General features: G+C 37.7%; 1 protein-coding gene across 1 annotated transcript in view; it reads left to right on the top strand.

Annotated features, from left to right (window-relative positions):
• The window catches only part of LOC121962626 (neural cell adhesion molecule 2-like), a 337,501-nt gene that overhangs the window by 300,497 nt on the left and 16,706 nt on the right, over window positions 1-20,298 (top strand). Inside the window, exons 13-15 of the mRNA XM_042512843.1 lie at window positions 2,827-2,946; window positions 3,877-3,998; window positions 6,119-6,293. Coding sequence (XP_042368777.1) covers window positions 2,827-2,946; window positions 3,877-3,998; window positions 6,119-6,293 — 417 coding nt within the window. The remainder of the gene's footprint in view (window positions 1-2,826; window positions 2,947-3,876; window positions 3,999-6,118; window positions 6,294-20,298) is intronic.

Below are 20,298 nucleotides of genomic sequence, written 5' to 3'. Positions count from 1 at the left end.
ATCAAAAGCTGTAATCACATTATGACAAAAACTCACACGTTAATGTCAAAAACAGCTCTCTATTCACCATGTGAAAGACTGAGTTTCTTACAGTCCAATGATTAAAGTCATTCACTCAGCACCCCTTGAAGAATTATGCATGTTTTAGACCATTTATTTCAGATAATGAAAGCTTAACATTACCACTAATAAGCCACTTAGTTCTATTAACTTTAACATGGCATAAAAAAAGATTTTTAAAAACCCACTTTTGTCTGCAACTAGAATTACACTTGTATTTAACCTTTTCATTGAGCAGGTACCACCAATGGTGAAAAAACAGTGTGTGAAGTGGTTTCATCATACTGCTGGGTTTTCTTTGCAGCAGTTAAGCTGGAAAGTCAAGTTTTTTTTCTATGCATTTTTTTGGTGCAAGATAAATTTAACCTGTTCCCACAAGATAATAACTTACAACTTTGGCCAATATTATATTTAGAACAATTAAATAATTAATACCAACAGTATTAATAATACACACACATTACTGTGAACAATTTCATTAGAACTACTTTATACTTAAGAACTTAATTTTCGCTGAATGGAAACCAATAACTGCTTGAAAATAAAAAAATAATAGAAAAAAAATAGAAACTAAAACAAGTAATTCCTTTCCAATGGTTGGAAGATGGACAGCAATAAAATAGATACATTTCTAGTTGTAGTTAAGGGGCTTTAAACTTGTGGACGCCCCAGTGTATTTCTCTCTTTAATTGAAGGCTTTCTTGTTAAATGTCCTAACAGCTAAAACAATTTATACAATCTTTTTTATGCATAGCATACTGTACATTGAAGAAAAAACAAAATAAAAGCTAAAAATACTTTTAAGTATTAGCCTTAATCGTCACGGGTCAGTGCACTTTTTGGTCTTTGGATTTTTCTTTCATTTTTTGATAGGAGAAAAATAAAATTAAGTGGCATCTCTATTCTGTTTATTCCATTTCTGGCACTGAAAACTAAAAATGGCTTGTTTTTCAACCTTTGGATTTTGAATTTAAAAAATCAAATAACTTATTTTTTTTTTTTTTATTGTTACATGAGTAGAAATCCCCATCCACATGATAACTAATGAGTTTAAAGACCCCTCAGTGATCAGAAATTGTAATGAATTTTATTGTTAATTTTTATTTTATTAATTTTATATAAACCTACGTACGAGACCATCCTCTTGAGCCTTTATCAACATTTCTCTCTGTTCAGCACCACCACACATCCAACTCCATACACAAGTCAAAGCTGTATCACATCATCTGCCATGCGAGCCTTCAAAGCCTCAGCCCTGAGATGTTGTTGCGTCTTGACGGACCTCAAACACCTCGTAGGGAGAGCGCCAGTCACTACCCAGCTGAGCTGAAAGCGCGCGCGCCTCCTCTTCTTATGCTTTACGACTTCAAATTGATTTCTGAGCCTGTTGCTGGAAAATACACCAGGAGGTGAAGGATGGATGGATGGCTGGAAAATGGAAGCCAGAGGACTAATGGTCGGGTGATAAGCAGGTCTGACAAACCTGAAGGGCTTATCGCTAATATCCTTCATTTCAGAGTCAATTACAATATGTAGATGCAGTGAGGCGAATATCAAACCACAGGTAGCACTTTGACAGCACTGAAGAAAAAAAGGTGAAAGATCAGAAGCAAAAGTGGATAAATTAAGTTATAAATTTTGCTCTTTACTTAAGATTACAAATAAAATACTAAAATTACAAGCCGCACGAAGTACAAACCAGTAAGTGGCTTCATACAATCATAGAAGCCACTTCAGATATCATCAGCAGAAGATCCTCACACAATAAACTCTTCAATATAATGAGATGCCTGGACTCGTTTCATTTGAATGCTTCTGCCCAAATTGAAATGTCTGCTTATAGCCTGCAAAGTAACCTAGCGCCACTGCAAATTGCAGAATTTGTTTTCAGTTCCAGGAACTAAAGAAGTGCAAAAGCACCTATTACCATTCAAGTATTTAATTTGTGCAGACTGACAAAAACAACAACTTTCAGTCAAGCTCATTACGCTGTTGCCTCTCTGTTGCCTTTTCTGAAGAGTGAAGGTTATGTAAATAGACTCTAGTGACTGTAGAATTTAAATAGGAATCTGTAATGTGTCTGATAATGAGATTTCCTGTTTTCTTCAATAACTGAGTAAATTACAGCATAAATGTAACAGATTACTGTTTACTGACACTATAGCAATATTCTCTACAACAATGTACAGTGATCTAAAAGATGCATAAAGACTTGTTTGATAATGCAGTAGCTGAACGTCTCTCATTTGCTGCCAATTACATTAGATTGTAAATCATTTGTTTACAATGTAAATGCTATCTTGCATTGACTTACTAATAATCATCTCATACTATTCATTATTAGTCTTTTACCGGAGTGCAGCAGCTTTTTTTTATTATATTATAGCAATGCAGTAAACACTTATACTGTGAGACATGAAACAAATGAGCTCATTACAAATATTAAGAAACAACAAATTTAAATTCAAATTTAACAAAAACAAATTTAAATTCAAAGGAACCCATTCAAAGACTTAAAGTGTTTTATGTAATAGGCCATTGGATTTGTGCACGGGAGCATTATTATTTGGAGTGTTTTGGAGGTGTGTTTGTTCCAACCAATGTAACCAGTGCATTTTAGCTGGTTATTCTGTTTTTTTCCTCCCTGCAATTTTGTTGTTCTCTCTCAAATCCATGGAAAACTAATGATCAATCTGTGCCATCTACATGATTGATGGTCGCCACATATTTCCAGGTGACGTGAACTCTGCTCCTCTCTCTCTCCAGCGACGGTGGTGCTGACAGGGCTGGAGCCCAACACGACGTACGAGGTCAGAGTGGCAGCTGTCAACGGAAAGGGTCAGGGAGAGTTCAGCCACACGGAGACCTTCCAGACTTTACCCATCCGTGAGTCCGTTTTCCTCTGTTCTTCCCCCCTGCTCGTTTCCTGACACAAAGCTTCTCAAGCCATTAAGATTAAACCCAAAAGGGATCTTCAGGACTATTCCAACAGCCATTTCCATACGTATCCAGTCATAATCACTTTTATTCATCACTACAATGGCTTTATAGCAATTAGACTTGCTAATTATTGGCACATCCCAGCATTTCACAAATGTTCAGGTGATGATCAAGTGCAAACCACCAGAGTACAGCGGTGAGAATTTATTTGAATATGAGAAAGGTAGTCGTTATTGCACAGGATGAAATAAATATATATGTGATAGAAATGCAAACACGCTGCGAAATATATTCAAAGCATCAGCACCTTAGTGAAATGAGTCCTATTTGCCATCTTATGAAACTCCACTGCGCTTATATTTGAAATAGTTACAACCTCCTCATATTTCAGTGATATGAATCCAGATTATTGGAGCTTGGAATAGATCCTGTCAAATTTGTGCCTTGATGTAAAACATTAAAAATTATATACTGCAGGGGTTTTATGATAAGCATTTTATTTATTCTGGCAATCTGGCACAGCAGGGTTGCAGTAAATCTGGGCGAGGCCGTACAGAAAGTATTTCCAGCGTTAATATTATACAGCAGTGCAGCTACTGAGAATGAATGTTAGAAAGAAGACCCAATTAGCAAAATACAGTGAATAATAAGAACCCCCAGTCAACATTAGTTATAGCCAGGCAGTGGGAGTTGCCTCGTAATATGAATTTAATTCAGCTTCAAACCTTCTCTCTCCTTGTACTGCATCCTTATCTCATATCTCACATTGCCACCTGCTCCCTTCCCTGGGAATGCACTCACACACGCAGAGAAAAAACACACAAAGACATATTGTTTCGCATCTCAGCTGAAGCCACCTCCTCGTGTCTCCCTCAGGAGAGCCAAGTCCACCGGCAGTTCACGGGCAGAGAGGAGTGGGCAAGGCCTACCGGCTGGGGCTGGTCAAACAGGACGATGGAGGGATGCCCATTGTGGAGTACATAGTCAAGTACAAGACTGTAAGTGTTTTGTATTTAAACATCATCAATCTGTTCGCAGGAACCCCATTGTTACATGAGAACATTTCATAGGTATCATAGTAACATTTCTGCAGTGTCATAGTTCTGTTCTGATGCAACACCAACAAAAAACAAAACTGGTTGTTTTTAGTGAAACATCTGGGCATTTCCAGCAGTGGTCGCACCATAAAAGCGAGTGTTTTAAGTGAGACATGGCATTTCCAGCGGTAGTTACAGCAACAGAAGCTGGTGTTTTTTGCTGAGACACTGAGGAATTTCCAGCTGTGGTTATGACAACAAAGGAGAAAAACAAGGCTGCCTATTACTAAATTAACAAAAATGAGGACCATCCAACTTTGAGGAGGCGTATTCTTTCATTTTGAAGTGTGTAATTTCGCCTTGCATAAAAGACACCAAAACAGCTCCAAATTATAGCTTTGTCTTTGTGTTTGACACAATAGCGACATAGTATGTGACACCGGAAATGCGGTTTCCTCCCAGAGGAGTGCGCATGACTCACTCACAGTTTAACGGGTGCACCGGTGGCAAAATGAATAACATTCTGCTTGAAATTCTCTATTTTTCCCATCCTTGTGTCGCTAACAATTCATGCTTAAAAGGAGTACACACAAGCTCTCAGAATTCACTCATCCATTTAAGTAGTTCATTTTTTTGTGTGTGTAAAATAGCAGCTTAAACTCACAAGATAAGGCGAGCGACTGAGATGAGGCCAGGAAGCAGAATAGATGGCACTCATACAAAAACTCTCCACAGGACTAAGTGGATTTGAGCTTGTCCAAATCTCCTATCTCCCCACTGCTAATGTTTCCAAGCAGGCATTTCTGTGTCTCATTGAGAGAGTGACAGCGATTTAAAATAATATGGCTGCAGATGAAAACACACCGTGGAAAAAGAGGGTCAGGAAGTCTCAGCGAGGCTTTTGAAGGCCGAGCAGGAAGCCGGTGCAGAGTACTTCACACCCCGGTAATCACACGGCCTTGTGTGCCACAACTGCTTCATCATGGAGCGCCTCACATAAAGGATGGAAACAGATTACACACACATAAACACACACAGACCTGTCATGGTCACCTGGCATTCCAGGCAAATGTTAAATACATTCACATATTGTCTGCTTTTTTTAGTCTTGTGCCAAGTGTGCTTGTTAGTTTTATCATATTTAGTCAGCCTCATCTCTGTTTTTTCCAGTCAGGTTTTAGTTGACTTATTGTCTGTTCATTTTAGTTCTATCTTTGTCAGAGACATCTGCCAAGCAGCAAACCACTGCAACAGTTTGCCATATTTCCACCAAAACATTGGGTATTTCTCAGGCATTTAAGCCTCTGATACATTAAGCGTTTCTTAGTATTTTCTGCACCAGAAAACACCAACACATTGGGTGTTTCCCAGTGCTGTTTGTGGCACTGAATCTTGGTGCACATGTTGTGTTTTTCCAGCAGCACTTGACACCTGGGAAACAAGGTGTTTTTCAATGACAAATTGGGAATTTGGCACCAAACCAGGGTATTTTTTTCGCAACACATCAAAGTGTTTTTCTATGGTATGGAAAATTTGGTCATAGTTTGATGAAATTAACACAATGCGCTGGATCTTGATGCCCATGTTGCATTTTTCTCTGTCTTCTTACATTGAGAGGAAAAGGTGCCAAGACGGCAAGAACAGTTAGCACACAGTACATTTTGGCACATGCACAAATCTTGGCCAGAGTGCAGTTTTTCAATCCTTTGTTTGCAATCTTTGTTGAGATGAAGAAAGGAAAGTAACAATGATGTAAGGAATAGGGAAAAAACAGCAAAGGTATCAGAGAACTTTGCGTGAACTTGATGAAAGACAGAGGATTACCTTTTCTTTTAACCTCTACATCTGTGTGGGTGTTTCACGACTGCAACTCAGTTTCTGATTGCGACAACTCTCCGAATCCCCAGATTAAAAACACAAAGGGTAAGCTGTTGTTTAAAGTGAAAAACAACACTTCCTTTGCTCCCCTTTGAAGCTCGCATACAAAAATGAAAAGTAGAGCATTGATCAAAGATGTAATGTATTCAAGGGTGTTTTGTTTACATTTCTCTCCTCTGTCCTCCTCTTTTCCATCCTCTCAGGATAAAGAGGAACAGTGGATGACCAAACTTGTCCCGGGAGCGAACGACTTTGCGATGCTGCAGCCGCTGCAGTGGAACACAAGATATGAAGTGGAAATCACAGCGCGCAACGTCAAGGGGCTGTCGGAGCCTACCTTCTATCAGTTCTTCATGCCACAGAAACCCGACATTACAGGTAAAAGCACGATAAAAGAAAACTTTTGTGTCGCAATTTGCCTTTTTAATACTTCCACTTTTCCTGAATGCCTCTTGAAAGCTCACAGAGAGCAGATTCTGAACTTGTTGTGTTCAGCGGTGTGTTATTCGTGCCACTGCAAAGAGCGATAGCATTGGCGATAACAAAAGCAAGAGAGCAAGATGTGCCAGTCGAGATAAAGGCGAGCCTCAGAGCGCAGCAGGCCTCATTGCACTGGTTGCTTTCTGGACAAATGAGGCTGCTGTTGGTGTTGTGCCTCGGCTGCAATGGATTTCTCCCTGTATGATTGTTGAATGAGAAGTGCTTGGCTCTGAAGTTGTTTTCTAGTGTTGCATTGAAAAGCTGCACACATCTCTGCTCTAAAACGTCATTGTAAGTGCTTTAAAAACATCTGTTTGGCTTTGCATCACTTGTATTTAAGCAGTTTACTGCAGGATTCAGAAAAAATGAACTAAGGTAGCAACAAAATCCGCCTGCTCGCTGGCTGAAAGCACCGAAAAATGAAAGGGTTGAGCACCCAAAACATGGCATATTTCATTTTCTATGATGCAGCAGACTGGAGGACATTATAAAGTTAAATTAAGGGTTTTACAGGATGAGTTTTTTTCCTTTTGGCAAGCAAACTGAACTCCATGTGTAAAGTCATTGAAATGCCCCTTTAAAGCTGCTTTTGGACATGTTTGCACCGGTGGATGTCTTTTGTTGGTGTAGACCAATGAAGTTGTATTCAAGTTGTTATTTTTAGGTCGATACTACCATGTTTTTGAGGGTTTTTTAAGTGTCAAATATTCTCTGCTTCAAGCTTTTTAAACTTGAAAATTTGTAGCTGTCTTCGTTTTTTTGTAATTGCAAATTGAAAGGATGCTTAATACTTTGGGCTCCAAAAAAACTATTTTCCTCTGTGATTTTTTTTTTTTTACAATTTTTGGCATTTTATTGATATAAGGATTAGTCGACTCATAAAGAGAATAATCCACATGCCTACCAAACATTGGAAGACTTTGAAAGGACTAAAGTTTGACACCCTCTCACATCCAAAGACAACACAAGTTTTTAGTCTCATTCTGTAAGATTTTGGGATCTTGCACGGTCACTTTATAGACTACCTAAGATTCCTTTTGAGATTTTTTCCCACCCTGATCCCGGTAGAAAATATTAAGAAATATGACATTTCAACAATTTCTTCTAGTCAATTCAGCATCAATATTATATATAATGATGAGCTGTGTTTGCATACAAACCTTTAGATTTTGTCGCCTCAAATTGCTCCCAGCCTCTGTTAGTTAGCTGCACTATTTTAGTGGAAGGAAACCGTGAGAATCAGAGACAAACCATTTAGATTATTAGATTTCTCACTAAAATTAGTGCAAATACTCATTACTCTTGTTCAACCCATAACTTCACCAGTTTCTTGGCCTTCATCATTTGCAGCATATAGTCTCATGGTTGTTCCATGTTGCATTTAAATCACAAAGACTTTAGAGAGGACTAACACTTTCCTTTCAGGGGTTCTAAGTGTTGACGTCCACACGCATGATTCATTCATCCCCCATTCAAATAAACAACACAAATGGTGCAATCACACCAGGGTTGCCTTCAAAGAAACCCAACTCACCACGAGAGAAAACACCCTCAGGCTGAAGTTTTCTTCTTTAAAATATCATTCTCTTCTTCTTCTTTCTTTCTGTTTATCCCGTAGTGCTGCTTTGCAATTCTGCAGCACAGACAGAAAGCTCCTGCATGGCCAGTCGAGCTCATTTCTCATTAGAAACACTCAGACGGTCATATAAGCCGGTACACAAACACGGACGTCTCTCTCAGCTCTCGCTCTGTGGTGTCCTTATGTTGAGGTTATGGTTCTGCCCTGTGCTGCTTGAGTTGCTCTTTCTTTGTTGAGTGTAATGTCCCAGAAAAAAAATGCATGGATGTGGAGGAAGCTACTCATTTCAGAGTCCTTCAGGCCATGTGGGCCAACATGCATTGACATATGGAGAGGCTTTGAAGTTTACAGCTTGTAACACGAACACGCATGTACTGTTAATATTAAAATGTGAGTGCATCCCCCCTGCAGCTCTCACATGTGAAAAACAAATCCAAACAAAACAAAAGCAGGCTGTTTCAGTGCTGTTTTTGCTCTCCTCTTCCGACGCCTGTTACTACATCCATTTGTGCCGTTTCGGATCGAGCGAGTGTTTGCCTCTGTCATTACTGCAGCGGCTAAACGGCCTGCGAGAGTGTGTGTGCTGCTTTTCAAATAGAAAACAAGAGTGGGGAAGCTTAAGGCGGGTCACTTCGATTGGCTGTCCTCTCTTGTTAGGGAACAGTGGTGCATCGTAGGAAAGAGCCCGAGAGAGAGAGAAATAGAGAGAGGGGAGGGAAAATGCTTTTCTCTTAATGTGTTTGTTTGAAGAAGAGCTTTTTGACTAAGAGGAAGAGAGTGGGAATCTGTCGGAGCAGAGTGTTTAGACTCAAACTTTGGCTCTCGACTCTTCTCAGAAATCACTCTTTCCAATCTGTTAAAGCAGGGATAATCAATCAGCTTTACTCGGGGGGCACTTTTGCAAAATGGGAGGAGCCAGTCTAGTATTTTAGAGCATTTCTAGACTTTTCTTGGGTTAAAGGACATTTCTCAGATTTTAGGAAATGTATAGGATTTTAGGACGTTTCTGGGATTTTACTAGGATTTTTCTCCGATTTTAGGGTTTAAGGACATATTAAGGACACAAGCTCTATTTCGATGCTGTTTTATGCACTCTGGCAACTTGTGTATACTGTATTCAATGTGAATCACTTTATTTTTATACAATTGAGTATCACTGCATTAAACCAAATTCAGCTGATACCAATCCCACAAAAATTACATTATGGGAAAGCCGTTTACCTCATTTCCATTAAGAAAAAGCCTCAATGTTAATATCTCTCAGTCAAAAATATGTCTATTTATTTATAGAAACTTTTGCAGGTTAAACAGGAAAAAACAACTTTCTGCTCCACTGAATCAAATTGCATATTGAGAAAGTCTGGTCAGCTCAATCAACATCATTAGATGTGAAATATCTGCCAATCCCGATCCAATTCAACCGCCTTTACTCTCTTGTATAAACACACTCACATACACACTTGATGAAAGAAACACCTTTTAGTTTTTTTCCCCCGACACAGAAAATATGTTCTCTATATTGGTGCTTTCTATCTCTCAGCAACCAATTTCTCTTTCTCGATGTGTTATGCATTTGCAGAGTATTGAATTAGTGCTTTTCTTTTTTCCCTCTACCTCCTTTCTCCGTCCTATTTTAGTTTGCAACAAGCTGCATAACCTTCCTCCCCTCTTGCACACAGAGGATCCTTTAAGAAAAATGCCATTGATTGCAAAACCGCCCTTGGTTCCTTTTCAATTTACTCCTCCAAGTCTTTTTCCCCTTTTTCTTTTTAGCTTCTGAATCACTGCACTGTCCCTCTGTTCTCCCTAATTACAATATTGTGTCTCAAACACTAGATTTAAAAAAAAAAAAAAAAAATTTATCGCTGCCACACTGATTCATTGATAAAAAGACATTTTGTCTTCTAATTTTCTTCCAGTGGCTTCATCATGGCCTTACAGGAGCAGACTTTACTATTAAGCAATTTGGGGGCTGCCCAAAAGCTGTTAAAACTAGGTTGGTAAGAGAATATCTATCTGATCTATCTGATGCTGTAGCAGTTCTCAAAATGCTAATTTTGATTAATTATTTACATGGAAAAAATTGTAGGGTAGGGTTAGGGTTAGGGTTTTAATATTGAAAATGTCTAATGATGTTAACATTTTTTGGACTTCATGAACTTCATGATGTTTTGGAGACAGAAAGACTGTAGACGATGACCTGCTCTGTATGTAGATATAAACAGCTTATTTTAAGGTAACAAAAACCCAAGGATTCTTAGTTTCAGGTAGATGCACACCAATGAAAACATACTTATGAGTATTATATATCATTTCTGCCAATAATGCCCCTAAATCCCACACATTGGACCTTTAAGTAAAAGACGGCAGTACATTTACTGCTTACAATACTCTCAATTAGAGTCCACTGAGGCCTGATACAGTATGGGTTTGCTTGTGTTTCACTTTGTTGTGGCTGCTGTATTTTTCTTGGCTCCCTCCTCTCCTTTCAGTCAAGCGCTGTAAAGAGCCTTGATTTAAACAGGCGTCATAGATTTTGTTTCAATAATCCCATCAAAGCACTTGAAAAAATAATCTGAAAGGGCCTCTCTCCTCTCCTGCGAGCTCGAGCGAAACTTTTCCTGGAAGTGATGCCAGCAAATCAAAATGCGAAACGAGTTCTTTTATAGCTGTCCATTACATTAATCAATTCCCCCCATAAATTTTGAGAATGAAAGTCATTATTTTTTAAAGCGGTGTAATGAAAAAGATGCATGACAATCACGTCTGTTGTTCAATCATTTACTGGATAAAGAGGCTGCTCATCCACTAACCTGAATATCTGAGGTTAAACCTTTTGATTTCATTATTATGATACTGATACATTTCATGGATTTTCCAGTAGCTACTGCTGAATGAATTACCTGCAAGCATAGGCATTCAGATACAATATCTAATATTCACAGCTTCGCAAAAAAAATCGATGTTTGAGGTTGAAAAAACAACAAAGCATCAGTTAGATTATGTTTACTGAGTCCAGTAAACAGTTTTTGAAGTCTTTGCTCTTTAAGAATCAGTTTTATTCCACATGAAAAAGCATTGCTTTGTTTAATCAGTAGCTGGTGCTCTGAAACTGGCATACCGGAAACAAAAAGGCATCTGCTGCTCAAATCTAATTCAAAGTATTCTCAGATTAAAGCCCAAAATATAGACTGAAGATGACATCACTTGTTTTTTTTTCCAGCAACTTAATTTGTTTGACTTACTGTATGTAAAGTGCACTGCAGTCATCATATAACCTACCAAAGTAAAGGCTACAATGCTTAACAATGTGATACAAGATCAGTGGTGATGTTTACATGTTTACTCACTCATTTATTCATTGAACAAAGGATTGTGTTTCCGAGGGTGCATATTTAACACCAGGCTGAATCATCGTCAACTATGTAAATATTTTATCATAAGCAAGACAAGCAGGCGGCAGACTTCCTGCTGTGATGGAAGGAGAGCAGGAGCGATGGCACAGTTATGAAACAGTAAACATATGCCTGGTGCACACAGGAACAGATTTTTAAAATGTTGGGGATTAAAGATATAACGATAGATTTAACCAATTTTTAATAGTTCAATCCTATGATTGTACACTGAAGATTCAGTCAAGACGAAGGACCACACTTTTAACACTGTATTATGTAATTGTTGCACATAATGTGTTAAAATTACTGGCAGGCACCACAGAGACAATGCCAAAGAAAATTGATACTGGTGGAGATAAAAAAATTCCTTGGTTCAATGACGTCGCACAGTTGGCAAGGTAAAGGTTGCAGTTTTATCCCAAAACTTTGTGGTTAGGTTCAGGCAACAGAGGTACTTAATTTGGGGTGAAAGTCCTGTAGTTGTTTGACTAATTTATCCACCCTGACCTCCTCCTTTGCCCCCATCCGACTTTCTCCTTTACATCATAATTATTGTGGCTATCAGAGATTAATGCTGAACAGTAAACATAAATATAGGTTGTAATGAGCTGGTTGTTTAATATTTACTTTAATTTACTTCAGTTGTGAGATTAATACTAGTTTTCCAAACTTTCTGATTTGTAATACTGCTCAAAGACAGAAAAAAACAAGCCATTTTGTAAAATACTGTTTTAAAATCTTCCTCTCTGTTGGCCTGTATTGTCAGTGGCACCATTTACCAACTAAAAGAACATCATGGTAAAATAATGGAGATTGTTTTTCAGTCCAAAAAGGCACATTTCCAGTATAACAGGTATTAATTTGGTGTTTTTAAGATGAATGTCCTTGTAAAAATAAATCCAAATTCAGTTTATGACCTGTTTGCAGGGTTAATATTTTAGTACATCTTTTAGCACAATGACTGTGATGTGTGTATGTGACTTTTATGCAGAAAGAAGTTTAGAAAAAAAACTCTTTAGTATGCAGACACACTGAGAAGACTTTGTGAGGAGTCTGCGGAGACTCAATAATGTTGAACTTGTTGGTGACACCTTGTTGAACATGTACTTTGTGTCGGGGCATTGTTAAGAATCAACACCGCGCTGTTTAAATATTATCTCACCGAGAGCACTGCCTGGAGGATGAAGCAAAGTGTGGAGAAACAATGAAAAATAAATTAAAACAACACTAAATAACTTAATAAAAAAAAGTTTTTAAATGTCTTCTCGCTGCTGCGGGCTCTTCACTACATTATAAACCAAGTTAGGGGAAAAAGAACATAAAGTTTCCCTCTAAGATTCTGTTTTGGCTCAAATTTGGAGGCTTTCAGTGGCACTAATGTGTTTTAACAGTTATAAATAGGGTTGGGTAGCACTGCAGAGAACTTTTTTAGTTGGTGCAGTTCATACATTTAAACTGTGACTTTAAACTACAAAAGATCAAGGTAGAAACACTTGAATTACTCTTGATATACGCAGCAATTACTGAAAAGTGGCCCAAGTTTCTTTGAAGTCTTTTTGGGGTTGATTGTTAAGGATGTGCATGTTCTTCTTAAGTTAGGAGTAATTTCCCATGTTTTTTTCATTTCCTCTTCGCTGGCTCTTGAGTGCACTCAAGTCGCATCAAGGCTTCCTTCTTGGAAATGGACACAAGAAAAGACTCAAATCTCTCCTTCAAACCAGCCGTTCTTTCGTGATGAACTCTCCGAGGGCCTCCTCAAACAAACTTTCACTTCAACACTTCGGCACATAGAAGGAATCCTCACTCACAAATGATTATGTTTATCTCCCCACAGATTAGCGTCCGCCACCTTCCCAATCAATGAACGGCCATTGGGTTGTCATTAATCGAGTCGCGTCCCATCAGATCCAATGGTCCTGCAGTCAATCATGGCTCAGGCCCTAATGAGTTTGTATTGTCAAAGAGAGATGGGTATGAATGGCTTCAGGTGCCACCCAAGCAGTCAGATCTCTAGCAATTGAGTAAAACTGCTAATGGGCCTATATATCAACAAGTAATCAGAAGGAGTCAGTAAAAGGGTTAATAGAGCAGGGAAATAAGAATTAATGGACGTGGAGTTTGTAAGAACTCACACAGAAGAATTTGTTATTTCCGTTGAGGAAAACACTTTGGTGATAAGCAAGAGTAGGTACCTTTTTTGTCATCTGAGGTAGTTACGATATAAGAAATAGGTAAACACAAACTCATTTAAACAATATGAAGTTACTTCTACTCACAGAATTGTTAGCGTTTATTAGAAACACTTAATTGGCCGTGAACACTACAAGAGACTCGATAAACAATATTGTGCTGTAACAAGGATCTGAAACTAACTTTTTTCACTACAATGTTGCAGATATTTTTTTCTACCACGTAGAAATTTTTTCTGCAGTTTTTTAAAATATAATAAATAATTTAGACATCATTTAATATCAGAATCAGAAATACTTTCTCAATCAGGAAATGGTGATTTTTTTGCAGTTGCTCTGATGTCAGGCATCGATAATTATATAGAAAAGAAATATATAATATGTAATATTTAAATTTATTTCTCAAGATTGTTCTGTTGAACATACCAGATAAACTGGGAGAGTAAAGTTATTTTAACATAAAGAAATATATATAAGAAAAACAGCTTCAAATACAAATAACACAGAAATACTAATTTAATTAAATGTGTAACATCTTGTGAGATATATTTGTATTTCATGGATATTTCGATTGGAAAAAAAAAACTCTCTATCTTGCGGTGACTGTCATTTCCACCACACTTTACAAAATATAAAATCAGGGAGATTATTTTTAAAATAACTTGCTGACCACAGAAATAGAGAAGGAAAGCCAGATCCATGAAGGGAACTTAAGAAAGAAGAAATCCAGACTGACTGACTGTCATTTGCAAATCGCTTATGTTTCCTTTGAATGAACAAATAATCAGAAAAACAACATTTCACATTGTGTATTTTGTGTATATTCAAGACTGTTGCTAAATGGACATTAGATAACATAGTACGATATTTGTAAAAATGCAACAAAATACCATACCTTTCCCAGCTGCAATGTTAATGTGATGTTAATATGATAATATGATGATAATATTCTCAAATGAGCCTTTCAACATTACAGTTGTGATGCAGATACTTATGTACTTTTACTTGAGGAAGGTTTTAAATTCAGGACTTGTAACATCATTTTTTCCACTGTTGCATAGCAACTTTTGTTAAAAGATTTGTGTGCATCTTCCATTACTGGTAAATGTCAGTGTTCGATTTAAAACTCCATGGTTGTTGGGGTACTGCACACATGCATGCACATACAAGAGTGTGCCGGCTATGAAGGAAGCAAGACATAGAAACTTTACTTGGGTCTTGATGAGCTGCAGCATTTATTCATAGACAAACTGAAACCTTCACTTTGTATTTACTACCACTTGAGAACTCGCTACGCACGGGGCTATTCCTTGAGGTGAAATTTACACTAGAGGTTTTAAAGTTGATACAGTACAAGTGGGAGCGTACAGTACGTGTGTCTGTACCTCTATATTGACTGAGAAGGGTCTACAGCCAATAGCACTGCTTTTATACTGCAGTTACAACATGTTTTTTTGTTGTGCCTTTTCTCTGTCTGTGCTGCATTGCCAAGAATTAACTTGCTTTTAGTGGTTACTACTTTAGGACCCTGTCTGTGACCCTGAATTCTTGATCACATTCTCCGTTTCCTCTTGGTTGTGAGGTTGGCTACAGTTTCGCCTCAATTCCAACTATGCAACACAGTTAGCACAACTAACACTTACTCCCTTTTAAACAACAGCAGGTAGCATCAAGCAGTACCCTCAGGCAAGGGGAACACATAAACAAAACTAATACTTATTGTGTTACAAATACCACTTAAATACAAAAAAAAAAACAAAACTAAAGAAGATATGCTTTAACAGAAACAGTAATTAAGGCCACACTGCCGTGCAGAAATAATTGCAATAGGCATATTTTATGCAGATTGGGTGACTGCAATAAAACCAATGAAACTCCATACATATTAAGAAAATACAGAAACAGTACAGTCTTTGTTGCCCCCTTAAAAAATGTACTGTTTTGAAATTTAATTAGTATTTTCTTCAGTTTAATTAGGCTGAATCAGACACAAGTATATAGCATGTATTGATGCTGCATACCCCAGAAATGTACAGTCTAAGCTTATTTTTAATTCCTGTCCGAATGATGGGCCTTTAAAATACATGAAAGCTAAAAATATCTCTGGTATCCTATGCACACAGAATTACTCAGTTTTCGACTTCCTTGTTACTTTTGATATAATATGTAACTTTCCCACGACAATATGTCTTAAAATGATCAGATCAGTGTTGTAAACTGCATCAGAGTTGTGGTTGCCTGCCAGAAGCTTTCATAAATGTACTTTTTATCCTATTTTAAGCTACATTTTTGTAAACACTTTTTAGATCCTGATTTTTTTAACTGTATGTTTTCACTTGATGCAGGATTTTAGTCATCACACTCCTGGATCTTAAGGTTTAAGACTTAAGAAAAACAAGCTGAATAAACAGTAGTTGTGCCAAACAGTGTTGAAGAAACACTGACTTTTAATGTGATATTGCCTCATTCAGTGTTTCACCTGTTTAATTAAAGGGGTCCATTTATTTTAGAAATGAGGAGACCTCTGCAGGTAATTCTGCTCTTGCTAAAAACATCCTGAACAATGAACACATCAGGAATCCTCACTGTCTCTAGTCGCAGAAAATCACATACTGCATGTTAAATTAGGATTGTAAACTGCCTGTGATTGAATAAATAATTTTGTTTTACTCTCAACAAAAGAAGGTAGTGCCCTGACTTGACAAGGACGATGGTATTAACATCCCGTGTGAAGCTTTAGCCCTTAAACCCCTGCAGGCAGTTTATCACTCTGACCTGTGGGTTATTACAGGAGGTTTTCACAGCCACTCTTGTATCAGAGCGTGAGCGATCACTCAGTGCGAGATGAGAACAGCATGCCCTCACACAGAAATGACCTCATTACTTCTCTTTACTTACATTATAAATCGACTGTGGCACCTGCAGCCAAAGGTGACCAAATGCATATTTGTTGCATATCAGGAAACACTGGAAACATATTGTACTTCACATTTAAGTCAGTATGCATAAACATATTCCTCTCTTAGAATTTCTCTTGTTTTCTTCTCATCTTAACGCTTTTTACTGCCAGTGCCAGATGTTAGAAGGCACCTTGGCAGCTAACTTGAAAACAATTTGACTCGTGGCCACACACTTGTTTGGCTGTGTTTCATCCCTGTTTATTAAATTTAAAGTTAAGCTGCTTGTCATGCCTTAATTCCTTATGCAGAGATCTGAGCTGCTTCATGAAGGGAGGTGTCTTTTTTTTTCTTTTTTTCTGGCTCACAGAATAAAGTAACACAAAAAAAAATATTTAAAACAATCTCAGGGTGAAAAAATGAAATACCAAGGGCAGTAAAGGCAATATTGGAGCGTTTACTTAAAATTTCTTTCCTTTTACAGCCTCGACATCCAGTCATAAAGGCTCCAGAGCTCCCGACGGGCAACCTCAGATTCATCTACTTCAGAAACAAAAGCACATTATTATGTGAAGAAATGCTTTTATTGCTAATGTATTATTATTACACTCATTGAAGTAAAGGTCCTAACTATATAGGGTCTATCTCAAACCCTACATAAAAAGTTCTGTGATTTTCCAAAAATAGTAATTGACTCTCTCCCCTACTAATCATAGTTTTACCCTGCATTCATGTGGTATCCCAGTACTTGGAAAAATTTGTATCTGACTTGGAAAATTCACTTGAATTCAAGTAAGGAAGTGGATTTTAGTACACAAGTTGCCAAGTTAACGTCATATATGCGGAAACATCGCAGGGAAAAGTAAATATTGAGTTAATGGTAAGAAACTTTTTTATTAACCTATGTTTTACATGTCACTTTTTGCTCACATGTATGCTATAAAATCTTACAAGTTGATTTTACCCCAAAAAATAAATAAATAGGAATCCGATTCCCTTAATTTATGTTTACTTCATACTTAATTTTTAAGTTTACTTAAAATTTTGTTATAATTATTCAGTTTTGTGGAAATGTTCCAACTTAAAAATGTCAAGTTTTATTGAGTCAATCTTTTGAAGTTTTAGCAACTTAACTAAACCAGATTTACTGTGCTGTTTATCTATATCATGCCAGTAACAAACTCATAATTATATTTTTTTAAACAAAACAGAACTCGTAGATCTCGACCTCATCATTGGCAAAATTCTCTTTGTGATGATCAAGCTAATTCAGACCAACTTGGTTTACCGAACACTTAGAAAAACAAGACAGTTCAGACCAGAGTGACTTTTTCATATTTCTAAGAACCACCTTTTTTTGTTTCCACACCGCAGGAACAAGGAACAATCGTAGTTCTTAGACTCGTGTTTTGAAGAAATTTTTTAGCTTCTATTTTAGAGTAGGTACTCTCCCAGCACAAGAGGAAGATCACAGCTAGCACAAAACACAAAAAAAAAAGTCCAGGCTTCACTGAGCATATGTGATTGTGGAAACACAGCATGAATTCGACTCATCAGAGCAACAGGGCTCAACCATTGGCCAGCTTACTGTATGTAACTGAAGCGCTTCTATTGGTGGTGCAAATGCAAACAAAAAATAAGCCTCTGAAAGTCTTTCACTCTCGGAGGAGCTCCCCAGAGGGCGTTTGCTCTCAGGAAGTCTTTTGAACTGTTTGGTCCAAAAACACTTTTTGTCTCACGAAGAAACCTTGAACCCAGAGAAAAAAACAACGGAAAGATGTAAATGGTTCTGGTTAGAACCTCAGCCTTTTTTTAAAAGAGTGAAGTTTATACATCAATGTTGGTTTAAGCTTTTGAGGTGCTCCTTCAGCCTGTAATGCACGCTTTGTATATATTTCAGTGTCACTCTGTTCTTTTTAAAACAATTCCCAAACTTGGGAGTAAGTGTGATGAAATGGCTACGAGTAAACAAGCGTGTAACGTATCAATCCAACCTCAAACTGTCAAGCTGCTGCTAAGCACTTTAGAGTAATACTCCTTATCGGATGAAAGTCTGATGTTTATGGATTTCAGTCTTTCAGGCTGAAGAGTTTCTGCTGGCATTTCGAAAAGAAAAATGACACTTTAATAAAATCTTTATCCGGGCACTCCTAAATACTTTGGACATCCTTCAAATAGAAAAGACTTCCACTAGTTTTCAATTTAGGAGTTTAACTTTTTAATTTGTTAGCTATTCTTTATAGAATACAATAATTCTGTCTTAAATTATTATAAGTGCTTCGTTATTCGCAGTGCTGTGAATGTATATGGGCTTTATGTGATGTAAAAATGTAAACACCGATATGAAAGCTTAAGGGCACTGCAGTCTTAAGATGAAAATGGGGGAAGTGTGGCTTAAAGATTGGATTAGTATTCTCTTTGTCTTCTGGAATATGTGAATGCTTCGGGGGAGCCGGAGAGGTGTTGTTTACCGCCTCTGAATCTGTGGCTTCAGCAGCCAAATTAACTCAGATAAACTTTCAGAAGGTGAGATACAGAACAGTAGCCCGTGGCGCTGAGAAAATATTGATCCAGCCTACAAGTTTCAAATCCCATATCCCCGGACTCTCGAAAACGCAAAGTGTTTTAATTAGAGATTCTTTTGCCACGAGGTTTCCTCCCGCTCGCTCTTTCTCTCTCTCTGCTGTTGTGTTTGTCTCTCTGTGCTTTGACTCGCTGCCAGTCTCCGTTGTCTGCAGTCTCAGCTCTAAGTCAAGAACAAAGTCACCGACATGAGAGTCATTTGGGTTGTGACACGCGGTGACAACCTCCAATGTGGAGTCTTTTGGAAATTTGTTGTGTTGGCTCGGTGCACCGGCACACTGGAAAAGAAACTGTGACTGTGAGCTTTAATTTGAGGATGTTTCAGCCGTGCTAGAAAACAGTGCAGGAAACTAGCCTCACTATATCATTGTCTTTGTTTCATTTCAGTTTCAATGTGCTGGATTAGACGGCCTAAATACTTGTGTCACTGTGAAAATACTAACCGACTGATTTGCGTGTTGGTAGACTATTTTAAAGGGGCATTCCATCAATTTTACACATGAGGATCAGCCTGTGAAAACACTTGTTTTTTTTGTTTTTTGTTTGTTTGTTTTTTAATAGACAGCATTTGTTGTGTTTGAAAGGCATTTTAAAGGCAAATACTTTCTAATGATAGAGATATATTATGGAAAATGTTGTATACTGCATTTTCAAGACTAAAAATCAGGCTTGTTTGCAGTCTTGTTACAAAATGAAGAGTTGTTGCAGAAGCGGCGTTGAGACATTAAAATAGTTTCTGATGAGGCTTTGTGCTTTCAAACCATTCACAGTTTGTCAAAGCTTGGCAAGAATTCAATTTGATGCCATTGAAAATAAGACATTAAGCTCCTTTCTGTTTGTTAAGTGGTCAAAAAACTCTTTTTTTAGCTACACTCTGAAAACGCATGTAAAATCAGCAAAACATGTGATACAAAAATGCAGTATTTGTGAAGGAACAGGAAAAACTGACTGAAGACTGGGGACATAGATTGCATTCAGAATACTGTTTTGCCACAGTTTTTCTTTTTTTTTCTCTTTTTTTTCAGCTTGAAGGTGCCAGACTTCACCACCCGGCCTTCTCTCAGTGCGCACACCTTGATATTAATATCGGATTCTCCTTTTTAACTCACAGGCTACTGAACACACATATGAGAGCCTTCTTAAGTAGGAAAGTTCATTCACTCTCACTCCTCCATTGCTGATTACTCCTGGCAAGGTCTGACCTCCAGCTGTCAGCACCGATCCTACACTGGATGTTCAGTTTGCTCAACCCCAGGATCA

The sequence above is a fragment of the Plectropomus leopardus genome, chromosome 24 (assembly GCF_008729295.1).
Source record: "Plectropomus leopardus isolate mb chromosome 24, YSFRI_Pleo_2.0, whole genome shotgun sequence".
Lineage (NCBI taxonomy): Eukaryota > Metazoa > Chordata > Actinopteri > Perciformes > Serranidae > Plectropomus > Plectropomus leopardus.
This window is presented reverse-complemented; position numbering and strand designations above follow the sequence as displayed.